Below are 22,255 nucleotides of genomic sequence, written 5' to 3' on the forward strand. Positions count from 1 at the left end.
GCCGTGCTGATTAATTGGGGGCTAACCCCGTTAATTACAGTATTACAGAACATTTGGATCCGAACAAACAAACTGTTAGGAGAGTCAAGTTTACAAGTTGGGTGAGTTTATTTTGGTCTGAGTTTCGGATGTTTGGTTTCGTCTTTCGACAGATTGCATTAATAAATTACGCTTGTTGGAAAGCTTTTACTGCACCATTGCATGAGTGCAAATAAATTTACAAAATAGCATAAATAAAATATTTTGATTCTTTCGGGGGTGGCAGGCAAGGCTATGGTACGGGGAACACTGTGTGTGTGTGTGTGTGTGTGTGTGTGTGTGTGTGCGCACATACTACCCAGAGACTTTGCACAGCTGCTACAGGTGCCAGTGGACCTCACAGAGTGCGGTTTTCCATAGAAAGTCCAGCTCCACACTTTCACTAAGAGACTGCTCTGTGGGTTTTGGTGGGCTAGAGGAAAGGGTGTAGCTGGTTACCTAAGTGACTGTGGTGGAAGAGGCCTCTTTCGTCTTTGCTGGCACTGCATTTCTAGTGCTGCGTCTGACGGACTGAGGCTGAGCCAGACCCAGAGCCTGCTGTTTCCACAGCAGTGAGGAGTTGGCAGGGTGTGAAAGGGAGGCCTAGTGACCCCTGTACCTGCCTCCCTTTCATCATGTATTGCTACTGGGACTGGGACTGCATTGGTTTCCGTGAGCTATCTAGGCTTCCTGGACAGTGGTGCATTGAGAATACTTCACAGGGGCCTGTCAGCTTTTTACAGAAATAAGCTGACGGCTTTACAGTTCATTTGCGATTTCCTCAGGAAACACTTGCAGTAATTGTTGGCAAACTCATTTTGGCATGTGACAGACAACAGAGTCAAATTGTTCTCTGGTGAGGATCGGTATAAGGTTGCAGGAAGGTTTTTGGCATTGTGATTTTTATGTTACATCTCATGTAGCACGTCCAACAGTTTTGATATAAGCTCTTTGCTTTTTTGAGATATAAGAACCATGAACTGTCCCTTGTGAATCAGAGAATCAGGCCATATTGTCTTTCCATCATCCTTCCTTTTACTGCAACCCTGTTGAATAAAAGAGAGAGCATCTAGGCCTAGTCCTTTAACAAACCCACTTAATCCTTAACCTTTTTCTGTTGTCAATGTGCCATGTTTTGTGTGATCAATAGATCAGACAAAAGCAAATTGTTGCCTTTACATGCAAACGCAATATTCATGGTGAATTTGTTTTAAACAGCCTTTGATTCTGTGGATAGTCTCTACACGTCAGAGTGTTACATAAATATACCTGTGTAAAGTGATCCTATGTGCTGAGCCATTGTGGCAAGTTTCTGCATTGTCGCCCTGGGGAATTAATGAAAACCAGAGTCACTGCTTGGCTCGATCCAGTTATTATTCAGCGCACAGACTGGCTCAGACAAGGTGATGTGTACTCCTCACGGCTGATCTAGCAGCTCTTCGTTAATTTTCATTGTCTATTTTGCCGTTATCTATCCTTACACTTTGCGCCGATGCTGTGAAAAAGCTGACATTTTGGAAAACTCCACTCCTGAGACGTGGAGAGAGACATTCCAGCCTTGACAGCTGAGCTACAGACGCCATAGAACATGAGTGATCTCCTCCCCGCGGGTGAAAAAGCACAGCACACAAAGAGACACACCGCTGCATGTTATAGCAGGTATATAGCCGCTATAAACAACAGCAAAAATCAGCTCTCACTTGCAGTGTTGATACAGGAAGCAGCAACAAGGGCAGGAACAGTGAATGTCTTTTTAAATGGCAGGTAGCAGCCTCGGTGCTGTCTGGCTGGAGCTGCTGCCAAATTATCGTCTTGAATGAGTATGATTGTGTTTTGATTCGCGGTGTTTTGGGATGAAGCATTATTTCCACCGTCTGGAATGGGGAATCCGTCTGAGTGATTCTGTGCCCCAGTGATTTGTGTACACACACATGCCCTGTTTGTTTCCTGTTTGGCTTTGTGCGGTTCAGTGTGCTTCCTGTGTCCGGCGGCTCCGTTCCTAGACAGATAAGAGCTTGTTTTAGGTGGTGTGGCTACAGGAGAATGGCAGTGAGACCTGAAGTGACCTGCTTATTGCACCTCTGGTTGTTTGTCTGACTAATCAGCTGGCCAGGGCCGATTTTAATTTGAGTCAAGCCTCTCTTAGTGAGGGCATTCCATTGTCAGCCAAAAAACTGAAGCTGAATCGGTACTTTTCCTAGAAATTTAGATGAGCCCATTCATTTTATTTCACGCTGCATGTTGATGATCTTTACCACAAAAAATCTGTGACAGAGGAAAGGAATGAACCAGTCATCAGGATTATGGTGATTTGAATCCAAACACTTTAAATTTCCACTTGGTTTTCTGCTCCTTCATTAAGTTATCATTAGGGATTGAGCAGTATGTTGAAATTTAATATACTGCTAAGAAACATGTGATAATACACGCTGTGGGGGAGGAAAAGCAATTGCTGCAGGCTGCATTTTATTTTGGTTTTGTAATTACAAATGAGATGGCTTGTCCATCACAATTTAATGGGCTGCCTGTCAAAATTATATTATTTACACCTTTTAATGACAGCATTTTTAAGTTGTTAACATTCTACTAAGCCAGTCCCAGTACTAGGAATATTTGTGGCTCATAAAATTTACAATTAAAATTTTGTTTATTACATTGTTTATTTCATTCAATTGCTGTTTTATTGAATCATGAACCCTATTATGTATATCAAACTGTATTGTGAAATAATGCATATTGTCCTATTATGCATGGTTTCCCTATACAAGGCCTATCTAATAAAATGTTCTGGAAATGTGAAGTGACTATGTTGATATTGTTTAAGCTATGAAAATAATCCATAGCTTGTATGTTTGACTTCTTGTGACGTGGAAATTATTTTCTCATGATCCGCTCAATTATCTGTCTCTCATTTTCCCTGACAGGATGAGGATGCCTGAGGCTGGAAGTTAGACCCCCACCAGAGACACAGAGGCAGTCCCAGGGCTGGGGCTGGACCCAGAGGCCCCTGCCTGGGGGTGAAGGGCCCTCACAGCCCCGCGTGAGCCCGGACCATGGGGGATGGAGGCGCTGGTGCGGCTGGGGGAGATGGGGTGAACCGGTCCCATGTCCTGTTTGATAACTTCGTCCAGGCGACCACTTGCAAAGGCACGCTCAAGGCCTTCCAGGAGCTGTGCGACCACCTGGAGCTCAAGCCCAGCGAGTACAGGGTCTTCTACCACAAGCTCAAGTCCAAACTCAACTACTGGAAGGCCAAGGCACTCTGGGCCAAGTTAGACAAGAGGGCAAGCCACAAGGAGTACAAGAAAGGCCGTGCATGTGCCAACTCAAAGGTGGGCCTACATTGGATTTTTTTTTTGCATTTAAAGCTTAAACAGTTCCAAGTGTTGGCAGCCCTTAGACGGCATTGAAAGCGAAATGATCGAAATTCAAACTTAAATATCCAGAAATCAGCAAAGGCACACCAAAGGGAACTATGAGCATTTGCGCCCTACTGTATATGAAATATTCTAAATTGTGCTTGTCCAGTGTTAAAATATGCTTTTCAAGCAAAGTTTATTTGAGTTGACTTAAGTAATTACCTTAATGGCTTTCTGTGTAATCATTCAACTATGTCTTCTGTTGCTGTTGGCACACTTCTCGTTAGCCATTTTTCACAGCTTTATTTGTTCCTCTCTCACCTCTAGTGTCTGATCATCGGTGCTGGGCCATGTGGTCTGCGGACAGCCATCGAGCTTGGGTTTCTGGGCGCCAAAGTGGTGCTGCTGGAGAAGAGAGATGCTTTCTCCAGGAACAACGTGCTCCACCTCTGGCCGTTCACCATCCAGGACCTCAGGGGCCTCGGGGCCAAGAAGTTTTATGGGAAGTTCTGTGCCGGTGCTATCGATCATATCAGTGAGTCGCCATCATAAACTCGTACAACATCATCTGTTGTGGTGTATTGCATTTGCAGGCACTTGTCCAAATGTCCTCTCAGCAGTGCAGTGTGCTGCTGCTGTTGGAGTTTTGATATCATTGTGTCTGCTTTCTCTCGGTTTCTACATAATTAGGTATTCGTCAGCTGCAACTGATGCTGCTTAAAGTTGCTCTCCTCCTTGGCATCGAGATCCACGTCAACGTTGAGTTCAAGGGTCTGATCGAGCCCCCCGAAGACCAAGAGACTGAAAGTAAGTCCCGCAAACTGCTTGTCAGGCCTTCAATGAAAAATGAATGGAAAGAGAACAATCTGTCAGAGACTCTTAGCTGGCTCTGTTGACGCATTTCTGTCTGATTACACAAGCCATGTTTTCTCAGGGATAGGCTGGAGGGCTGAGGTCCACCCCAGGACACACCCTGTCAGTGAGCTGGAGTTTGATGTCATCATTGGTGCAGATGGGAGGAGAAACACTCTACCAGGCAAGTTCACAAGCACTGACAGGGAGTAATGGTTTGGAATGAAAAAAAAAAAAAAAAATCACAGCACAATCCGGTTTTTCCTTTACCAATCAAAGAAGACAAAACTTTTTTTTTTTTTTAATTACTTGGAATCAATTAGAGAGATTATGATCTCACTTGTGTGAAATCGTGGCGTGCCTGACCTCACTGCATTCCTCGTGTGCTTAAGATTGTGTATTTGCGCCTGTGTGTGTGTGTGTGTGTGTGTGTGTCTAGCTGCTGCAGCCATCTTCAGAGAGTAGAGCCTTTTAGCAAAGCAGAGCAGGAACTGGTAAATTGACTGTCTGTTTCCTGTATGAGTCTGTGGGCCTCACAGGCGGCCACACTGGCATTGGGGAACCCCTGTGGAGAGGACAGCCATGACCCCTCTCTGTTCTGCTACCTGTTACATCAATGAAGGGAAGCAGGTTCCCTCTGGGATACCCATGAACTCCATTCGCACAGCTTGAAAAACGAAATAATTTGTACATCTGGTTGCATGCAATGTTTGATATCATGCAGCCTAAGTGGTCAAAATCCTGCTCTTGTGGACAGTTTGCTCCATCCCTTCTTGCAAACCTGAAACATTATGGTGCTCAGAGTCTACGTGGTGATCTGTTCCCCTCTGATTCCTAACCTCAAGGTCTCACGCTTGCCGCTTCCTTCCCCCTGTTTCCTTTTCCCCAGGGTTTCGGCGTAAGGAGTTCCGAGGCAAGCTGGCCATCGCCATCACGGCCAACTTCATTAACAGGAACACGACGGCGGAGGCCAAGGTCGAGGAGATCAGCGGGGTGGCCTTCATCTTCAACCAGAAGTTCTTCCAGGACCTCCGAGAAGCAACAGGTCTGTCGCGGCTCCCTTCCGCCTCAAAGGGACGGTGGAGGAAAAAACAAAAGCAGAAAAGATCCGAGCCGAAAGTGTCGCATCCTCCAATTAAAATGCTTGATGTCGGGTTTGATGCCAGGCCTGCCAAAGGAGTTTACTGCTGACATGGCAGTGTCCCCGGGGCCTTTGCTTTTGTGCTCTGAGTCATGTAATTGCCGCTGTTGTCCTCTAATGATGACGTTTACAGTGAACTGCTGCTGCGGGACGCTTTCTTTGAGAATGTATATGACAATACGTCTTTCTGTTGCTCGTTTTAAGGAATTGACCTGGAAAACATTGTCTACTACAAGGATGACACGCACTACTTTGTGATGACTGCCAAAAAACAGAGCCTGCTGGAGAAAGGAGTCATTCTGCATGTGAGTGATGAAAGGCCAGAGTTTAAATGCTTTGTGTTTGTGTGTCACTTTTATAAAGACATAAATACGAATGCGGTGAGCACACACGAATCCCGACAAAATCATACTCCTGTCACTCTTCTCTGTCTTTCAATTTTTCTCCGTCTCTCTCAGCTGTTCTTTGTTCATGCCTAGTATCAGCCCTAATGGTCTAACCACGCCAACAGGGTGCAGGAACAAACTGCCAACTCAGCCATGCTGTCTGAGAGTTTGTGTCCTCATAAGGCACAGTGCTTTTTGTTTGCCTGGCCACTTTCCACAGGAAACTGTAAAAAAATGGGTTTTTGGAACTCATCTCAGGGCTTTACATATCTGGATTTTATGTCCAAAGGTTTCTAAAAATGCAGTGTGTGGTCACTTTTAGATGGCAAGTATTACTCTAAACCCAGTCACAATCCATTCCTCATTTATTTTGAATCGACTTGGCAGGGAGTCGGTGTCGATCTGTCATCAAATCAGTGTTTTAGGTAGTTTGTTGCCTAAAGTTGAGTAGGATCCGAAAGTCAGACAAATACACAGGCACGGACATACACAAAGACACACACACGGTTATGTACTGATGAGCTACAGTAATCCAAAATCTACAGATTTAAGTGTGGGGAAGAACTGTGTTTATTTTCATGATGAGTTGAAGATTTCTATGAGTTTGCCACATTTTGTACACACTAATGAGGTCTGTTGTCAGAGACAGCTGGAGTTCAGCGGGCACATGTTCATGAAAAGGCGCAATTTACTGAAGCACTACTTGTATAGTAGCTTCTGGAAGTTTCCTTTCAATGCAATGTCCTGGACAGATCCTTTTATAGCAATGGAAATGACTCCATCCTGCCCCTGGGAAAGGGGGTGGAAAGGTTGGCAGACGGGTGGCGAGTCCACACAGTTCCTCAGGCAGCAGCATGAATCAGAAAACAACAGCCATTCAGATCTTCCACTGCTCCCCCACCCCCCCTTCCTCCGACCCTCCACCACCAGGCAGGCTGGCACGGGACGGCCGGGGGAGCTTTAAGAGCGAAGAATGTGCCTCTCACCAGCCTCTTTAAAAACATGTCACTGTGAAAACATGCAGTGATTTGATGCTACATGTCGGAGATACTTGCGAACAGCACAGTTCAGTCCGGCGCAACCTCCAACTCTCTCTGCAGAACACTGAAGAATAAAAGAAGCTGACATGTTGAAATACATTATCTGACAGGCATGTTCTGATTAGTTTAGTTATTCCTGTGATGTAGTGAAATATAGTTTTAAAATATATTTTCCGTACTACCCTTTTCAGTGTCTGTTGGGCCTTAAATTGCCATCACACACAGATTATGTAATATTGATAGTCCCACAAGAAATACAGCAAGTTCTTGTTCCTGTTCCCTCAGAGAGACTGGCAGAGTTGAAACGAGGCCAGCCATGTTTCTTTTTTTTTTTTTTTCTTTTTCTTTTTTTTTGTAGTGGTCATTTATTTTTTGAAAACATTACTGCAGTAGATTTCATTATGGTAATTTTCTGGGATTTTTTTCCCCTTTTATTCTTCACTGTCAACTCAGCTAAACAGGATAGTTATTTTCTCATAGCCACATGTTGACGTGGTTGCAAATTTCTTTATTTGCCGGGGTCTTGCATTTTGGCATAAGATCAGTTGAAAGACCTTTTTGCTGTGGTTAAAACTGTTGACAGGACACAGTATATCGCCAGAGCAAGTTTCCAGATTTTTGACATCGACCCACATGGTCCTTACACAGAGAAATGATGCCAGGTTAATTGAAAAGGCAGCACCTATAAAGGCTTTTTTGGCAATAACACTAATAAACCTGTTCCCTTTTATTATTTTTTTGACAACAGTTATCACTTTTCACCCTCATCTCCACTCATGTGGCTTCAGCTTGACATTTGCTCCCTGTCTCACCCGTATCACTGCAGTTTTCACGGTAATCTCACCTCTAATCTGATCCTATGGCGTTATTTCCCCTGTAGGATTATGCAGACACTGAGATGCTGCTATCCAGGGCCAATGTGGACCAGGCTGCCCTGCTGTCTTATGCCCGCGAGGCAGCCGACTTCTCCACTAACCACCAGCTGCCCACACTGGACTTTGCCATCAACCACTATGGTCAGCCTGACGTGGCCATGTTCGACTTCACGTGCATGTACGCCTCGGAGAACGCTGCCCTGGTACGCCAACGCAATGGCCACAAACTGCTGGTGGCACTGGTGGGAGACAGCCTGCTGGAGGTGAGTGACAAACACCAGAAGGCTTGAAAAAATCCTGAGATGGTGTGGCATTGTTCGAAACTTTGAAGAATAAAAGTGGATTGACATTGCACAGAATTTCTTCTCGTCATTTTAAATAATTTTGTGCCTTTTTAATGCACAACCCTAGCAGTAAAATGCTTGACCTGATATGTGCATAGTGCATTCTGTTTAGGGTTCGGCGATATTGACAAGATCATAATGTTTTGGACTGAATACCTTGATATTGATAATGTGAAGATGTTTTGGGGATTACCTTTCATGCTTTCATAAGATATTCACATCTAAGAATATTTCAAGAATCATTAATGATCACTAGCAGTTGATCATCAGGAATGAATATGGATATATGTGCAGTTAAAGGCAATTCATGTTCATTTTACTCAGCCAGAGCAGTCTAATAAGTTCATAAAATTGTATCGCTTTAATGTAATTTAGGCTTTCTGATTAGAAAAAGCTGCTGTTTAAATTATTTCACAATATTGTGATAACCAAATTCCCAAATGATATCAAGTCTCGCATCACAATTATGCAATACATCATCCAGCCTTAGTCCTGTTATACCTCTTTTGACAGAGATAGGCATCGTCATATTGTTTGAAAAGGGCCATTTTTCCTGTTGCTGTGTGAGATTATCAAAGTCAAAGTGATGAGAAAAGGATAAAAGATGCAGCGGAAACGTTGACAGTGACACTTGTTCAAAACGGTTCAGAATAGCTCAAGTTGTTCTTTTCAAGCTGACTTTTATTGTGTTTCATTTCTGATTCATCTGTGGCTGCAACTGGTGGCTGACTCGTTTTTGTTTGCTGGTGTGGTGCAGCCGTTCTGGCCCATGGGCACTGGCATCGCCCGAGGTTTCCTGGCCGCCATGGACTCAGGCTGGATGGTGAAGAGCTGGGCTCAGGGAAACACCCCTCTTGAGGTGCTGGCAGAGAGGTGAGGGAGTGGAAACACTGATGCAAACACACCCACACTGACTTTTCCTCTCCTTCTTACTCAGCTTCAACACACCCTTTTATCTGTTAGTGCCTGCATTAAATCTCAGTCTCACCTCTGGTTGCATTAATGGTATAAGAGGCTCTCATAAGAACCGAATGCAATGCTGTACCCTTTTATAACCACATTAACATGGTTTCACCCTGGTTACACCCTGCATGCTCCCTTCACTAGTGAGAGTTAATCTGCGGTTATGCATATTAATATTTTGCATATCTCTTTACCTTAGGGAGAGTATTTACCGTCTGCTGCCCCAGACAACACCAGAAAACGTCAGTAAGAACTTCAGTCAGTACAGTGTGGATCCCACCACGCGTTACCCCAACATTAGCCTTAACTTCCTCAGGCCCAACCAGGTGCGTATGAGAGCGGAGGCATCATGGAAGCCGTCTGTCTCTCCATTTATTTATTTTTCTCTTTTTGTAGATGTAACTTGTATCATTTCAAAGACTGACAAACAGTACTCAGAAGATACCCTAAAGTCAAGAATAACTGCTCTTTGAAATTACAAGTTTGAAGATGCTTTTATTTCTGTAAACGTTTCTTGTGACCTGTGCAACCTGTGTGATTAGACATGTAAGAGAACTAAGTTTATGGTTTATGGATAATTAACTGACAATTAGCATGAAATAATTAAAATCTCAAGTGCATTTCATTACAGGTACGGCACCTATTTGACACAGGGGAGACCAGGGAAATGCGCATTGAAATTGAGAATGTGATCAACGCATCGACACCCAAGCTGACCCGGAATGGTGCGTATATGTCACATACTCACATACATATATTCACAAACGGTAACTATAATCAGTTGTTATTAGTGCCATCTAAAAAAGAGATATTGGTTAATATGCTGATTGATGAATTTAGGATTTTGCTGCAGTCACTGTTGCTGAAATGTAATAATGAACTATTTTCACTCTAGAAATTTGCCTGCTTGACAAGCAGTTGCGAGGTAACATCAAGTCCACATTGCATGGTGTTGGCTTCTCAGGGATTCCTAATGGTTTTTTTTAACAGTTATAATGTCTATCTGCTGTACTCACGAATGTGTAATGTTCAGTGAATAGAGGAATGATGGTACTGTATGTGGATGGACTGATCGCAGCCTCTGAAATTTTTTTTGCGTGCACTAACTCGGTCATTGATATTCTCATTTGAACTCACTTCAATGTAAAACGTCACTTCTAACAGTTTTAAAGGTTTTCCTAAGAGTTCTGCATCTCCTCCTAACCTATCATTTGCACTCCTCCACTTTTTAAATATCAATAAAACATTTACATTTCACGGATCATAGTTTTTTCTCATAGGCTGGGCATAAACTGGGACTAACATGGATGATGAGATCATGGATGAGACAGCCATACTGCTGTGTGCTCAGCCTAGCCTGAACAAGGCCATGAGACTGCCTCGCAAAAGATGTACACCACTCTCAAGAAGCCGCTTACATTTTTTGTGATGCGTAGTCCAGGCTCTGTTTAGCTTACTCTTTGAACGTCAGCAAGTGTCTAACTTTGGCTCTTTGCGCATTTTCAGAATCCATAGCTCGATCCAGTAAGCTGCTAAGCTGGTGCCAGCGGCAGACGGACGGATATAGGAATGTCAACGTGACGGATCTGACGATGTCTTGGAAGAGTGGCCTGGCCCTGTGTGCTCTCATACACCGATACCGACCGGATCTCATGTGAGTGTACACTGTGAAAGAAGTACATGCAGTACATGAATGCACAGTGAAGACAGCAAAAAGAGAATAAGTTAAAGAAACAATAATTTTTGCATTTAGCGTTGGTGCAATCCATCCATCCAGACTGGTTCCAGTGTGCAGTGGTCATCCCTCTCTCCCTGCACCATAATACAACGGGGCTGGATGGGAACACATATAATCATAATCTACAATCCTCAGGGGGTGAAGAGTTTCATTGGGAGCCATTTCCTCCAGAAGAACACCATCAAGCTGTTTCTATCCACCTTGAAGCACACAGTTTGCTGGTTAATTTATAGGAAAATTGAGCTCCGTAAACACAAACCCATCTAACCCCACTGTATTGAGCTGATTGGAGACAGGGGAGACCGGAAACCATGCTGAATCACAGAAACTGTCTGTGTGGAAAGATTGCACCAGGGGTAAGTGGGGAAAATATATGTTTTTGTATCCTGGGTGAACATCCTGAGTTTTCATTTAAGCGATGATGACAAATTTGTTTTGCAATTTGTGGGGTCTTGTAAAAACAACAGGAAAAAAAAAAGTATTTTGCAGTCATTGTGAAACAAGTCCCATTATGGTTTCTGTGAAGGGGCTAAACCTGCTGCGGTCCGAGGAATGGCTGGCCTGCTGTGTTTATGGCCGCTTGTTGGTTCTGACTGATGTTTATTGTCTGGTTGGGACCTTGGTGTAACTTCGTATATCACTGCAAATGAGGTGACAGCCACCAGTCACAATGGCCCCTCAGGTCCCTCAAGGACTCACCCACACACAGCACACACACACACACACAAGATGCACAATAGCCCCAACCTCCCCGCCCCCAAGCCTACTTATGTGCAACACAGCCTTTATGCCACATAACCTATCGTGGGCTGTTACCCTCTGCAGGCAATGTGGCAATTAGCATTATAGTCTATTAGTGTCTGTGTCCTGCCTGACCTTTACCAAGTGGTGTTGCAGTTCTGCCCTGCTGCCTTTCATAGACCAGATGATTAGAGGAGGGGAGGGACGCCGATAAGTACAAGTAGTATGGGAAAACTGCGTTCCCATGGGCACACATACTGCACACAGGCTGATGGTTTTAACTATCACTAAAGCACTTATTTTGGAGAGGACTGAACGGAGAGAGTCCATTACTTTGGCTGACGTGAAGCTCCACTGCTAATGCTTTGAAATGGCTTATATGTGTTGTTTAGCTGTATGGATGAGCCACATCAGATGGTATTTTGAGCCGTAATGGCATTTACAGTAATACCACTCGCAACATGTAGCCTGCTGCACAGAAAGCGTCTGCACATAATGGAGGCTCAGCATCAGCAGGGTCAGCATCCATTATAGCCAAACCTGTTAAGTGGATCTGGCTGGACAGTGGGCCTGAAAATATCATATTACAGTTAATTTTTACAAATATTGCGATTGCGATGTGATGCACGTTTTTGGTAGGAATGATCATTTTTGCATCATAATTTTCATTTTCACAAAAAGACTATTAAGTTGGTGATACGCAACAAGACTTCATCTATAGCGATGTTTTATCATATAAGTTACCTTCATCGAAAAATTAAGGCTCTTGCAATTTGGATTTTGTACTTGTACTGGGATTTTGTAAATGTTTCTATTAATTATTCACCTTTTCTGGAAAGTTATATGAGCATGTATTTCTTTCATATTCACTGTACACTGTTATGAGCACTCAAGGGTTGTTTTCTGTTTAACATGCACTGTTTGCCCCTTGTCTTTGACTTTGTCACATCAATACCAACCTCTTTTTTCTTTGGCTTCTCTTTCCCTTCCTCCCTCCCCTCAGTGACTTTGACTCTCTGGACGAGAGGAACCAGGAGAAGAACAACCAGTTGGGTTTTGACGTGGCGGAGAGGGAGTTTGGCATCTCGCCCTGCATGACTGGCAAGGAGATGTCTTCTGTGGTAGAGCCAGACAAACTCTCGATGGTCATGTACCTCAGCCAGTTCTATGAGATGTTCAAGGACACAGTGCCCCCTGGAGGTAAGAGTCGGCGGTACATTGGGTTGGTGTATTTCATAACCTGCTTTTTTGTGAGTGGATGAATGTGTGTCATGTTGTTGGACGTTGTGGAAACTTAATAATTCATATTCCTGGAAGAATTTTTAAAGTGCTTCCTCACTCATAATCTTTCACTTTCTTTAGACTGATGTTTTCTGTTCTGTTTCTTCCCAGATAACCACAACTTGAGTCCCGAGGAGAAGGCAGCACTGATAGCTAGCACCAAATCGCCCATCTCCTTCCTCAGCAAGCTTGGTCAGAGCATTGCCATCTCCAGGAAACGTAACCCCAAGGTCAGGGTCTGAGTAATGCCTATCAGCACCCTTTGAATTCCCCCCTTAAACATTAAATGCAACATCATGACATTGTTGCCATAGGAGTGGATCTCTGTCGGCGCCAAAAATAACTCATGATTGTGTCATCGACAGGACAAAAAAGAGAAGGACGTGGACGGTTTGGGGAAGAGAAGGAAGACCAGCCAGGGTGGCCATTCTGAAGATGTGAGTTGCACCGACACAAGTGCCTTTTCAGATGTTGAGCTTTTCATAATTGTATTAACAGTCAATGCAGCCAGAAAAGATCGGTGAATCCATCTAGCTCCGACAGCAACGGGCTGAAAAATAGGTCAGGTTTTCAACAGTTCTGCCTCCCGTCGCACAGGAGGAGGTATCGCGGACCGGTCGTGACGACAGGCCATCTGTCTCCACCGCCCTGCTGGACAGAAAGATGGACCCCGGCGCTGTGGGTAACAACAACAAAGTCAAGGTCATGGCCACCCAGCTGCTTGCCAAGTTTGAGGAGAACGCTCCAGCCCAGTCCACGGGACTCAAGAGACAGGTATGGACAGAGTCTCAAGGACTTGTGCGTGCCTAACACTGCAGTTAGGGTCCCTGAATCTCAGTTGTGAGAGTTTTCCGCCAGCGAAGACGAAGGAACAGGCAAAGATCATTGTTTTTCTCTCTTTCTTGGATGATTTAGAAGTTCTCAGTGTTGCGTTTGCTCTGATGCTGAGTACTCCGATGAACATGTAAATTTTGCGGCTTCTGACAGGACCTCGAGTCTCATGACGGATGGGCTGTAGGCCACCGTATTAATGAGTTGAGGTCCAGAATGCTAATGTTGCTGGGGCTGTCCTGGCCGGGGTATTGTTCTTGGGTAGAGTAGGTGGCCTCATAGTGCTGACTGGGCTTGGACGGCTGGGGTGAGTAGGTTCGCAGAGCTTTGGGAGGCTAGCTACTGGGGACCAGCAGAGCTCAGGCAGTGGGAGGGAGTGTAGGCCATGGGAACACTAGCCACCATTGTTGACACAGAGGGAAAGACAGCGCTCGACTGTTGTTTCTTCAGGATACGTCTCCTTGTGTGTTTTGGAATAAGTGCTTCTGTTATGATCTTTGATTAAACAAAAGCTTTCCTTGCTTGGTAAAAAAAAATGGATGAATGAGAAGGTTTTCTGAGCACGCGAAGCTGACTGGTTTGTAACTTGGCAGCCTGAGGAGAGGTTTTGAAGGATTTAGCTGTAAAGACGCTCCTGAATTACTTTTAATCAAGTTTTCATCACCTGCAGCCAGCCTGCTGGAAGGGTTGACCAAACCTGCTCATGCTATATGTGTGTTTGCCTGTGCGGCTTATTGAATAATGTAAGATTCATAGGTTTGGTTGGTTTACACAGGTGCAGTTAGCACCAAATGGTTTGTCAATTGATCTGCTAGCTGATCAGCAGAATTAATTTATTATCCTTTTCATAATTGATTGTTTTAGTCTTGAACATTTCCTGACTCGGCTTGCTAAGATTTACTTAATTTTCTCAGTTCATATGATCATATTTTAGGTATTTTTGGCTGCTGGTCAGATAAAGAAAGCAATTTGAAGACATCACTTTGACTCAGCTAACTTCCCATGAGCATTTTTCATCATTTTTGACACTTTATAGACTAAATGATTGATTAGAAAAAATATTTGTAGATTAACTGACAATGAAAATAATCATTAGTTGTTGCTCTAACTGCAGTCGAGTTGGAGGAATTTGTTATGCGAGGCAACAGTGGATTTCATTTTTCTCCTATCATTTCTTTTTCTGCATGCCATTTCCTGTCTAATATTTCCAGATATTGTTATGAATGCATGCCACACATCATTGCACTGTAGTGTTCTTTCTCTCAGCATGATCCTCTTATGACTCCTCATCATTTCCTTTTGAATTTTGAACAAGGTTGCACTATGACTTTTTCCGTCTATGATTTACTTCCCTCTCTCTCTCTCTCTCTCTCTCTCTCTCTCTCTCTCTCTCTCTCTCCCTCTCTCCTCCTCCCATCGTGGGTCATTGTGACTGTGACTCGGTGGCTTGCATGGTTGTTTGGCCTCGTATTGGCCACACTTGCTGTCGCTCATCTTTGTTTGACCACAAAGGGGGAGTCTCTGCCCAATCTGGACCGCCTTCTACCCCTTTCCCCACCCCCAGCCCCCCTGAATGAGCCAGTCCGCCTGGCACCTGTCCCGGCATGGAGAAAGGTAAAGCGTGTCGACCCTTCCCCTCCCTCCCAGTAGAACTTCTGTTTCTAACTCCTAGACTGACCCCTCTAACCGTATGTGCCTCTGGTGTGTGTGTTAGTGGGGAAAGGCGCTTTGTGCCAGAGAGGAAGCTCCGTCTCCTCCCCGTAGAGCATTGAGTCGTTATTTATGTGGGATTCTGGCACAATCAGTGCTGCTTGGAAGGCTGTGAGTTTGTGTAATCAACTAAACCGAGTGGCAAAATCTGCAAAATGTTCTAACCGATGAATTAGATGGCTGTGTGTGTGTGTGTGGGTGTGTGTGTGTGCGAGAGAGAGAGACATGCATGTGCGACACCATCATGGCTGTCCTGCTTGCTTCTCTTGTCCTGGTTCAGCGACGCACTCAGCAACAGGAGCAGCTCAGCATTCGCTACAAAGAAAGGGTGAAATGTCAGACCCTGCCCAACAAAGTGGAGCAGGTACGGTTAGCTGTGCTGGCCTGGTTGGCCTCGTAGCCCCCACCCCACCCCCCTTTGTGCAGTTGTGATTAATATTGCAATATTAAGGAATAGTTTTCCCACGTATTCCTAGCGCAGTCTATCCATGCCGATAGTGTCTCTGTGTGATTTGGTGAGGTTTTTACGTCTGCCGCAATCTCCCCCGACTCCCTTCACCCCAGTGCAGCGAGGCTGGATTGTTATTGTTTTTTCAGAGCTCAAACTGTCAAAATTTACATGTGAAAAATTCAACAGCAACAGCTCTTTCCAAAAACAATGACACAGATACCCCCGCATAATCCACAGCCCTGGTTGGTGGTGAATTTCATTGGGAACTCCTTTCCTTGCCAAAGAACACCAGCGAAATGTAGCTATACACCCCCAGCAAGTACGAATTAGAGGCTCCTTTAAACACTCGAGCAATGTCTAGGGCGGTGGCGTACATGGATATTTGGTTATTTGATATCACCAACACATTGCAGAAAAACTGTATTCAACCCAAAAATAAAAACGCCAACATTTCTTCTGTGCTGCACCAATTGTCAGTGCGGTAGCAAGTGTTGAAAGTACTTTAATGTAAATGTAATAATGTAAATGAATCGTGTGCTTCAATGACCCACTAAAGTGGTAAAAACAAATTTTACTGGATACTCAAGATGTCAAAATGTGGCTGCATCTGCATCTTATTAAAATATCAATCACAAAACTGATGCGGAAGTGCTCATTCTAGTGTTGCAGCACAAAATAGCTCTTTACCACATTTTTTCTAAAATAGTCACCGAAAAAAAAATACTTCCTCTTTCACTGTCTCTGTTATGTCTGACTGAAAAGTACTTGATCACATGGTAAGTTGTATTCACGCCTGTCAAACTCTGACGTACACGCTTATGAAGGGAACATTAATGCGGCACGTTTGCATTCTGTTGGCTCAAGTCTTAATCAGATGCATTTGCTGGAACGCTACATTTGGCTTGTATGGTTTATTGCAATGTAGATTTATCTAAAATGTGCCCAGTAAATGTTGTACTTCTCTGATAGAAACCCTGGATGTGACTAATAGGCCAATTGCCTGACATCGGGTCCGTCATTATGCCTCTATCGCGAATGTGTGCATTGCATTGCCAGTGTTGAATGATTATATTATTCAGGCCAACCCATGTGTAACCTGCAGAGAGAAAAAAAATAATTATTGTGACGTTAGTTCCTCAAGCCTCAGTAGATGTCAGCTTGCTTGCCTGAGTGTCACCCTGCTTGTGCTCTCTCCCATGTAAAATGCAGTCCTGCCAGCACTACCTCTCCCCTGCTTGATGCACGCTTAGATTCGTTCGCTTTCTGTCTTGTGGATAGAGTAAGCATTCTCATCACAGGCATCCGTTTAAAGCTTCGGCTCCACAGTTCAAGGGGATTTAATGGCCCTTTTTTCGACGTCCAAAACTTACACTATAACTTAGGCTGCTTCACTGCTTCACTGCTGTAGGTAAAGTTCCTGGAACCTGATTTAGTGATGCTAAAGTCTGAGATCCAGGAAATTTTAGGAGGAGCTAGCGGGGCTGTCATCTTCACTGGTCCAAGCGGTGACTTGGCATCGCTTTTTGTAAATATAAGCTATTCGAGGGCCACAACACAAAGCAGTCACTGAAAAAACAAACAGCGAAGCATGGCAAAGTACAAGTTGTACTAACAGACACAAGCCCTGATCATTATTTAGGGAGAATTAAGTATCTACCTTGCGTGCCATTTAACAAACTAAAATTAAAATGTTATACATCTGCAATAAAAAAATATCATAGATCAGTGGTTAGGAATGAAAGTGTATATAGAAGTTTCACTGTGTTTGGGAGAGCTGGGCATGCAGCGCACAGCCAGAGGGGGGAAATAATAAGTCGACAAAAAAAGATGACGACTGAGATTTTTTTATAGGACACTTCTCACCCTTCAGGGTTGCTTCTTCATGCTTTGGATGAGGAAACAAAAGGCCGTCCCCTGAACTTCATGAGTTCTGGCAAGTCCCAGAACTCAGTCCCAAAATAAAGTATGACAGTATTTTTGAATGAATACTTCAATATGTATATTGTGAAGATAATTGTGAGATTTTTTTTATAAAGCAATGTGGATGATCAGACAGGTAGAAGCAAATAACATAACAATCCATTAAGTTCAGAAAACTGTATCCTTTTACTGTAATTTAGCCTTTACAATATGCAAAATCTCAGACAATATGTAGTCTTATATCGCGATATTGATATAACATCGTTATATTGTCCAGCCCTGTTCACAGCTGTACTTGTATGACTTCTCACTCATAATCTTAAGCTGCACTAATTAGCTGAAAGTCAACTATAAAGACTGGAAGCAGACATATGCATAAATAATCTTAAATACTTATCCACGCAAAGTGGATCGAGTGGACCTTTTAATGCCAATTTTCCACTTAATGGACTTTCTTACGAGTTAAGTAACTCAGTTCAGCTCAGTTTGTCCTCAGGTTGCCCTCCATTTATAAGCTAATGCTTTCTTCGTGCCGCTTTTTGCTGTCGCTGCCCCCCGCCCCCATTTTTCCATAAACCAGTAGGTTGTACTAAGTCCTGAGGAGAAATTACTTGTTTTTCTCATGGTTCCCATAGTTTGTGTATGCCCCCAAGACCAAACTTTGAACTTCATGCAAGGGTTAATTAATGCACCGGTGGATTATTTTTTCTTTTTTGAAATGTCTCTGTGACATCTGTTCGACTCTGGGTACACAGTGTGGTTTATTTTGCTTGTGTTTCCACATACAGTTTGTGGGTGGTCTGTGTCGGAGTATGTATGTATGTATATGTGGGTCAGTCATCACTAACAGTGTGTGTTTGCAGTAGCCCCTAACACACTATGTGAACCTAATCAGGGGTAGCGGGCATGATACTGACTTTATTAAACTACTTGATTAGTTACTTGAAATTGTTAATAAAAAACAGGATGAGGTTTGTGCTGAATGTGTGCACAAATTATTCCTGGGATGTAGCACGCTTTTGGGAGTCGATATAAAATGAAAGGCAGTGTGAGTAGTGTGCACTGCACTGAGTCACGGATCATCATCTGCATCATCGCCATCATCTTCCTCTACTTAATCTGCTGTTCCTCATCTCTTATCTCTCAAGGCCAGAAGCAGCACAGACCAACTGTCCAGCTCGGGCTCTCGAAGCTGCCCTAAGAAAACCATTCTGCTCCCTTCCTCTTCCTCCACCTCTTCGCTCTCTCTTCACTCACAGGTGACACACAGAATATCCGTCTGTCTGTCTGTGCCACAAATCCCGCTCTGCCCCTCCTCCTACCCTTTTGTTCTCCGTAAGCCGTCCTCCCAATCATCTCCCGACTTCGGGTTTTAGTGTGTCTTCTAAGTAGAGACTAAATCATGACGTGATGTCATCTCCCTCTCCCCACATTAACGTCCTCGAGTGGCTCCAATCTAGAGAAAATAAACGTTGTGTGGGTGTTGACTTCCCTGTGAGTAGGTAGTGCATGATAATACGAGAGGAACTGCTTGTTTTCATGCTGACTGGTGTGTAGGTGGGGTGTGGCGCCTTGTAAGTAGATACACTCGTAAACCTTGGCTGGTGTCTTTGTCAAGCACCGCCTGGTTGCATAACAAGCTGCATTCAAACATGAGTGACCGGCACCATCATTTTGTTCAGTCCCTTTTCCCTAGATACAGGCCACAATGACAAGGTGTGTCTGCTCTTTTCTGCCTTAAAGCGTCGGGGTAAAAGTTCAGAGGAAGAGGAACCTGAATGCAACCCGGTGCCTCTGAGATACGGGGTAGAGTAACCACTGCTGCATGGATATTTTTCTATGTCTGTCACTATTAACTCTACTGGTGTTGAAGTAGCTGTGAACAGACACAAACACGGCTAAACCAGACCTTTGCATATACACTGTTAACCCACTGACTAGGTTTACATGCAATAGCAACCAAATTACTGTAGGTAATCAGGTTAAGGCAGGAAATCAGATGTAAGTCTGATCTCTCAAAATCCCTCAGTGTAAGTCAGTAATCATGACATCTCTGCAATCAGATAAGTGCCGTGATGTGGGGAATAAACTAAATGTGGGTGTAAATGCACTGATGCTGGTGTCTAAAGCACAGGCTCAACAGCTTCAACCCATTCAGTCTCAAGTCTCAATAGAGTTTTATTAACAGGAGTGGATGCCGCTACACCTGGACGACCCAGGGCCCATTCACATCCCTAGCATACAGGAGAGGGCTGACTGCCTCATCTCCAAGTTTAAAGAGCGACCTAAGAAACCGCCAAAGGTGAACACTGTGCATGGGCATGTTGTGTTTCCCTGGAGTGATTTAAAGATGTAAGCGTCGCAGATTTGATGCGTTCCCAACCGACTGGTCCTTTTTTATTCTGGATTGTGTATTGATGGTTGCTTCATTCAGTAGTTTTCTTTCTCTGAATTCATGAAGTGTTTTTTATGCCATTACCCTTCACTCTTCAAGTCTAATTCCCTATTTCAACCGTCCTTCTTTTCTCTCTCTTTCTCCCCGGAGCCGAAGAAAAAGCCATCCCGTTTCTTTTTAGAGCAGTGGTACTTATCCCGAGACCTGAGCAGGAGCCCTGAGTCACCCCTTTCCTCTCCCGACTCCCCCAGAAAGGTCAGGGCTCGGTGCTGTGGAACTGACACTAACGGATTACTAAGTGCCTTACTGAGTCACTGGGTCTTACTGAAATTTCACTTTGAGGTTAAGATCTTACATGTCGGCTTACTTCTCGCTCATCAGCTTTAATTCGTTCACTCAAGAATGTTCAGGCTACTGTAAGTCTAATATTTGCGGCCTGCTGTCTTCCTTGATATTCTTGTAACATCATTTGTCCTATTTTTCTTGGAGACTTCAGTGCACGTACTATCTGCACAGGAAATGAAAATATGACTTAATATGGAAAAGGTATAAATGCTAGATCCCCTCACTAAGTGCGGACCATTCCTTTCATAGCTTACTTATTCAGGCTCCCGCTGCTGCCAGGGCATGTAAATTAGAAGCTGTCAGCTGAAACTACCAAAACAATGACTAACATCCCTGCTATGGCCTTTACCACAATGACAAGCTGTTTGAAAGGAGGAATATTTTTTGAAAACCACCAAAGAGGCAGAACACGGCTACAGTTTTCCGCTCCGTGCATCTCCTCTGTGATCTCATAACGCGTTTCTCTGCAGGAGCAGGCAAGGCCTCTGCGGTCTGACGAGCAAATGCCGATACACGTGCTTAGCATTCAGGAAAGAGCTGAACAACTTGCCTGTCAGCTGGAAGGCAAGCCAGCCAGGCCACAGGTGAAACAACCCCATCCACCTGGCTTTTTCAAAATGCAGCTTACGTTTGATTTTGAGCTTATATTTTCTTTTTGCTGAAGAGCATAATCCATGTAGGTGCCCTGTAGATTATTAGTAGATTTAATGGTGAATAACCGCTCTAATTTTAATGATTGAAAGAAATATTTACTGATACTTATTTGGTAGAGTAGTCTATGATTTTATATTTTGAGATACTGTTTCAAACCAGAGGCTACTTTCCCTGTTGATATCAAAAGTGAAGGTGGTGGGTGCACTGCAAAAAAACGCAAACTCTTACCAAGATTATTTGTCTTATTTCAAGTCAAAAATGTCTTATTTCTAGTCAAAATATCTCATTACAATTAAAATACGACATGATCACCTCAGAAGTAAATTGTTTTTAGACAATTTTCACTTGTTTCAAGTGAAAATTCACTTGAAACAAGTGAAAATTTGCTTGTTTCATTGTCAAAATTTGCCAGTGGAAAAAGTGAAAATTCACTTGAAATAAGTGAAATTTAGCCAGAAACAAGAAAAAAAAAATTGCCAATGAAAGAAGCAAATTTTCACTTGTTTCAAGCAAATTTTTACTTGAAACAAGAGACAGTTGTCTAAAAACAAGTTACTTCTGAGGTGATCATGTCTTATTTTAAGTGTAATGAGATATTTTGACTAGTAATAAGACATTTTTGACTTGAAATAAGACAAATAATCTTGGTAAGATTTTGAGTTTTTGCAGTGTGATCTCAGACTGTGTATGGCAAAAAATCCCTGTATGATGGATGAAAATGTGGTTGCTGAGTTAAAAACATGTCATTTTTAGGTCGTAGGTTGACCAGTGGGCCAGTCCCGCCCGAAACACAAATACTAAATATGGCAGTGAAATGAGAGGGAACTTGAAACGGCAGCAGTGAATTTAAATGTCAGGCTTATCAGTTGTTTGCCTTATCTCTTTACATATTTTTACAGCCGCTACTCTGTGTCTAACACTCTCTCCTCTCTCCTTCCTTTTCCTGGAGCCTAAGAAAAAGCCCTCGCGCTTTTTTATGGAACAATGGCACCTGGCCCGAGCCCAGAGTCCCCCCGAATCTCCCCTCTCCTCCCCTGACACGTTCAGACAGGTAGCCCTTTCAGTGTGTGGGAAAGAACGGACAGCGGTGACACTAACACACTACTCCTGCACATGGCTCCCGGACATTTCAGCAAGATATCATTTTACTGTCTTGGTTGCAGAATTCAGCTGACTTGCCTCGAGCTCTCGAGAGACTTATTTTGAAAAGC

General features: G+C 43.7%; 1 protein-coding gene across 4 annotated transcripts in view; it reads left to right on the forward strand.

Moving 5' to 3' along the window:
* The window catches only part of mical3a (microtubule associated monooxygenase, calponin and LIM domain containing 3a), a 68,682-nt gene that overhangs the window by 15,927 nt on the left and 30,500 nt on the right, over positions 1-22,255 (forward strand). For 3 of the 4 annotated variants that reach the window (XM_030054523.1, XM_030054526.1, XM_030054524.1), the window contains exons 2-16: positions 2,943-3,350; positions 3,705-3,912; positions 4,068-4,184; positions 4,312-4,413; positions 5,119-5,274; positions 5,575-5,675; positions 7,677-7,934; positions 8,773-8,888; positions 9,178-9,304; positions 9,610-9,703; positions 10,485-10,632; positions 12,461-12,657; positions 12,850-12,968; positions 13,104-13,175; positions 13,336-13,512. In XM_030054523.1, coding sequence (XP_029910383.1) covers positions 3,072-3,350; positions 3,705-3,912; positions 4,068-4,184; positions 4,312-4,413; positions 5,119-5,274; positions 5,575-5,675; positions 7,677-7,934; positions 8,773-8,888; positions 9,178-9,304; positions 9,610-9,703; positions 10,485-10,632; positions 12,461-12,657; positions 12,850-12,968; positions 13,104-13,175; positions 13,336-13,512 — 2,271 coding nt within the window. In that variant the 5' untranslated portion in view covers positions 2,943-3,071. Of the gene's footprint in view, positions 1-2,942; positions 3,351-3,704; positions 3,913-4,067; positions 4,185-4,311; positions 4,414-5,118; positions 5,275-5,574; positions 5,676-7,676; positions 7,935-8,772; positions 8,889-9,177; positions 9,305-9,609; positions 9,704-10,484; positions 10,633-12,460; positions 12,658-12,849; positions 12,969-13,103; positions 13,176-13,335; positions 13,513-15,081; positions 15,184-15,559; positions 15,644-18,798; positions 18,910-19,838; positions 19,953-20,195; positions 20,301-20,863; positions 20,975-21,993; positions 22,096-22,255 lie in introns of all 4 variants that reach the window. The other variant, XM_030054525.1, reaches the window with a different exon arrangement.

The sequence above is a fragment of the Myripristis murdjan genome, chromosome 6 (genome assembly GCF_902150065.1).
Source record: "Myripristis murdjan chromosome 6, fMyrMur1.1, whole genome shotgun sequence".
Lineage (NCBI taxonomy): Eukaryota > Metazoa > Chordata > Actinopteri > Holocentriformes > Holocentridae > Myripristis > Myripristis murdjan.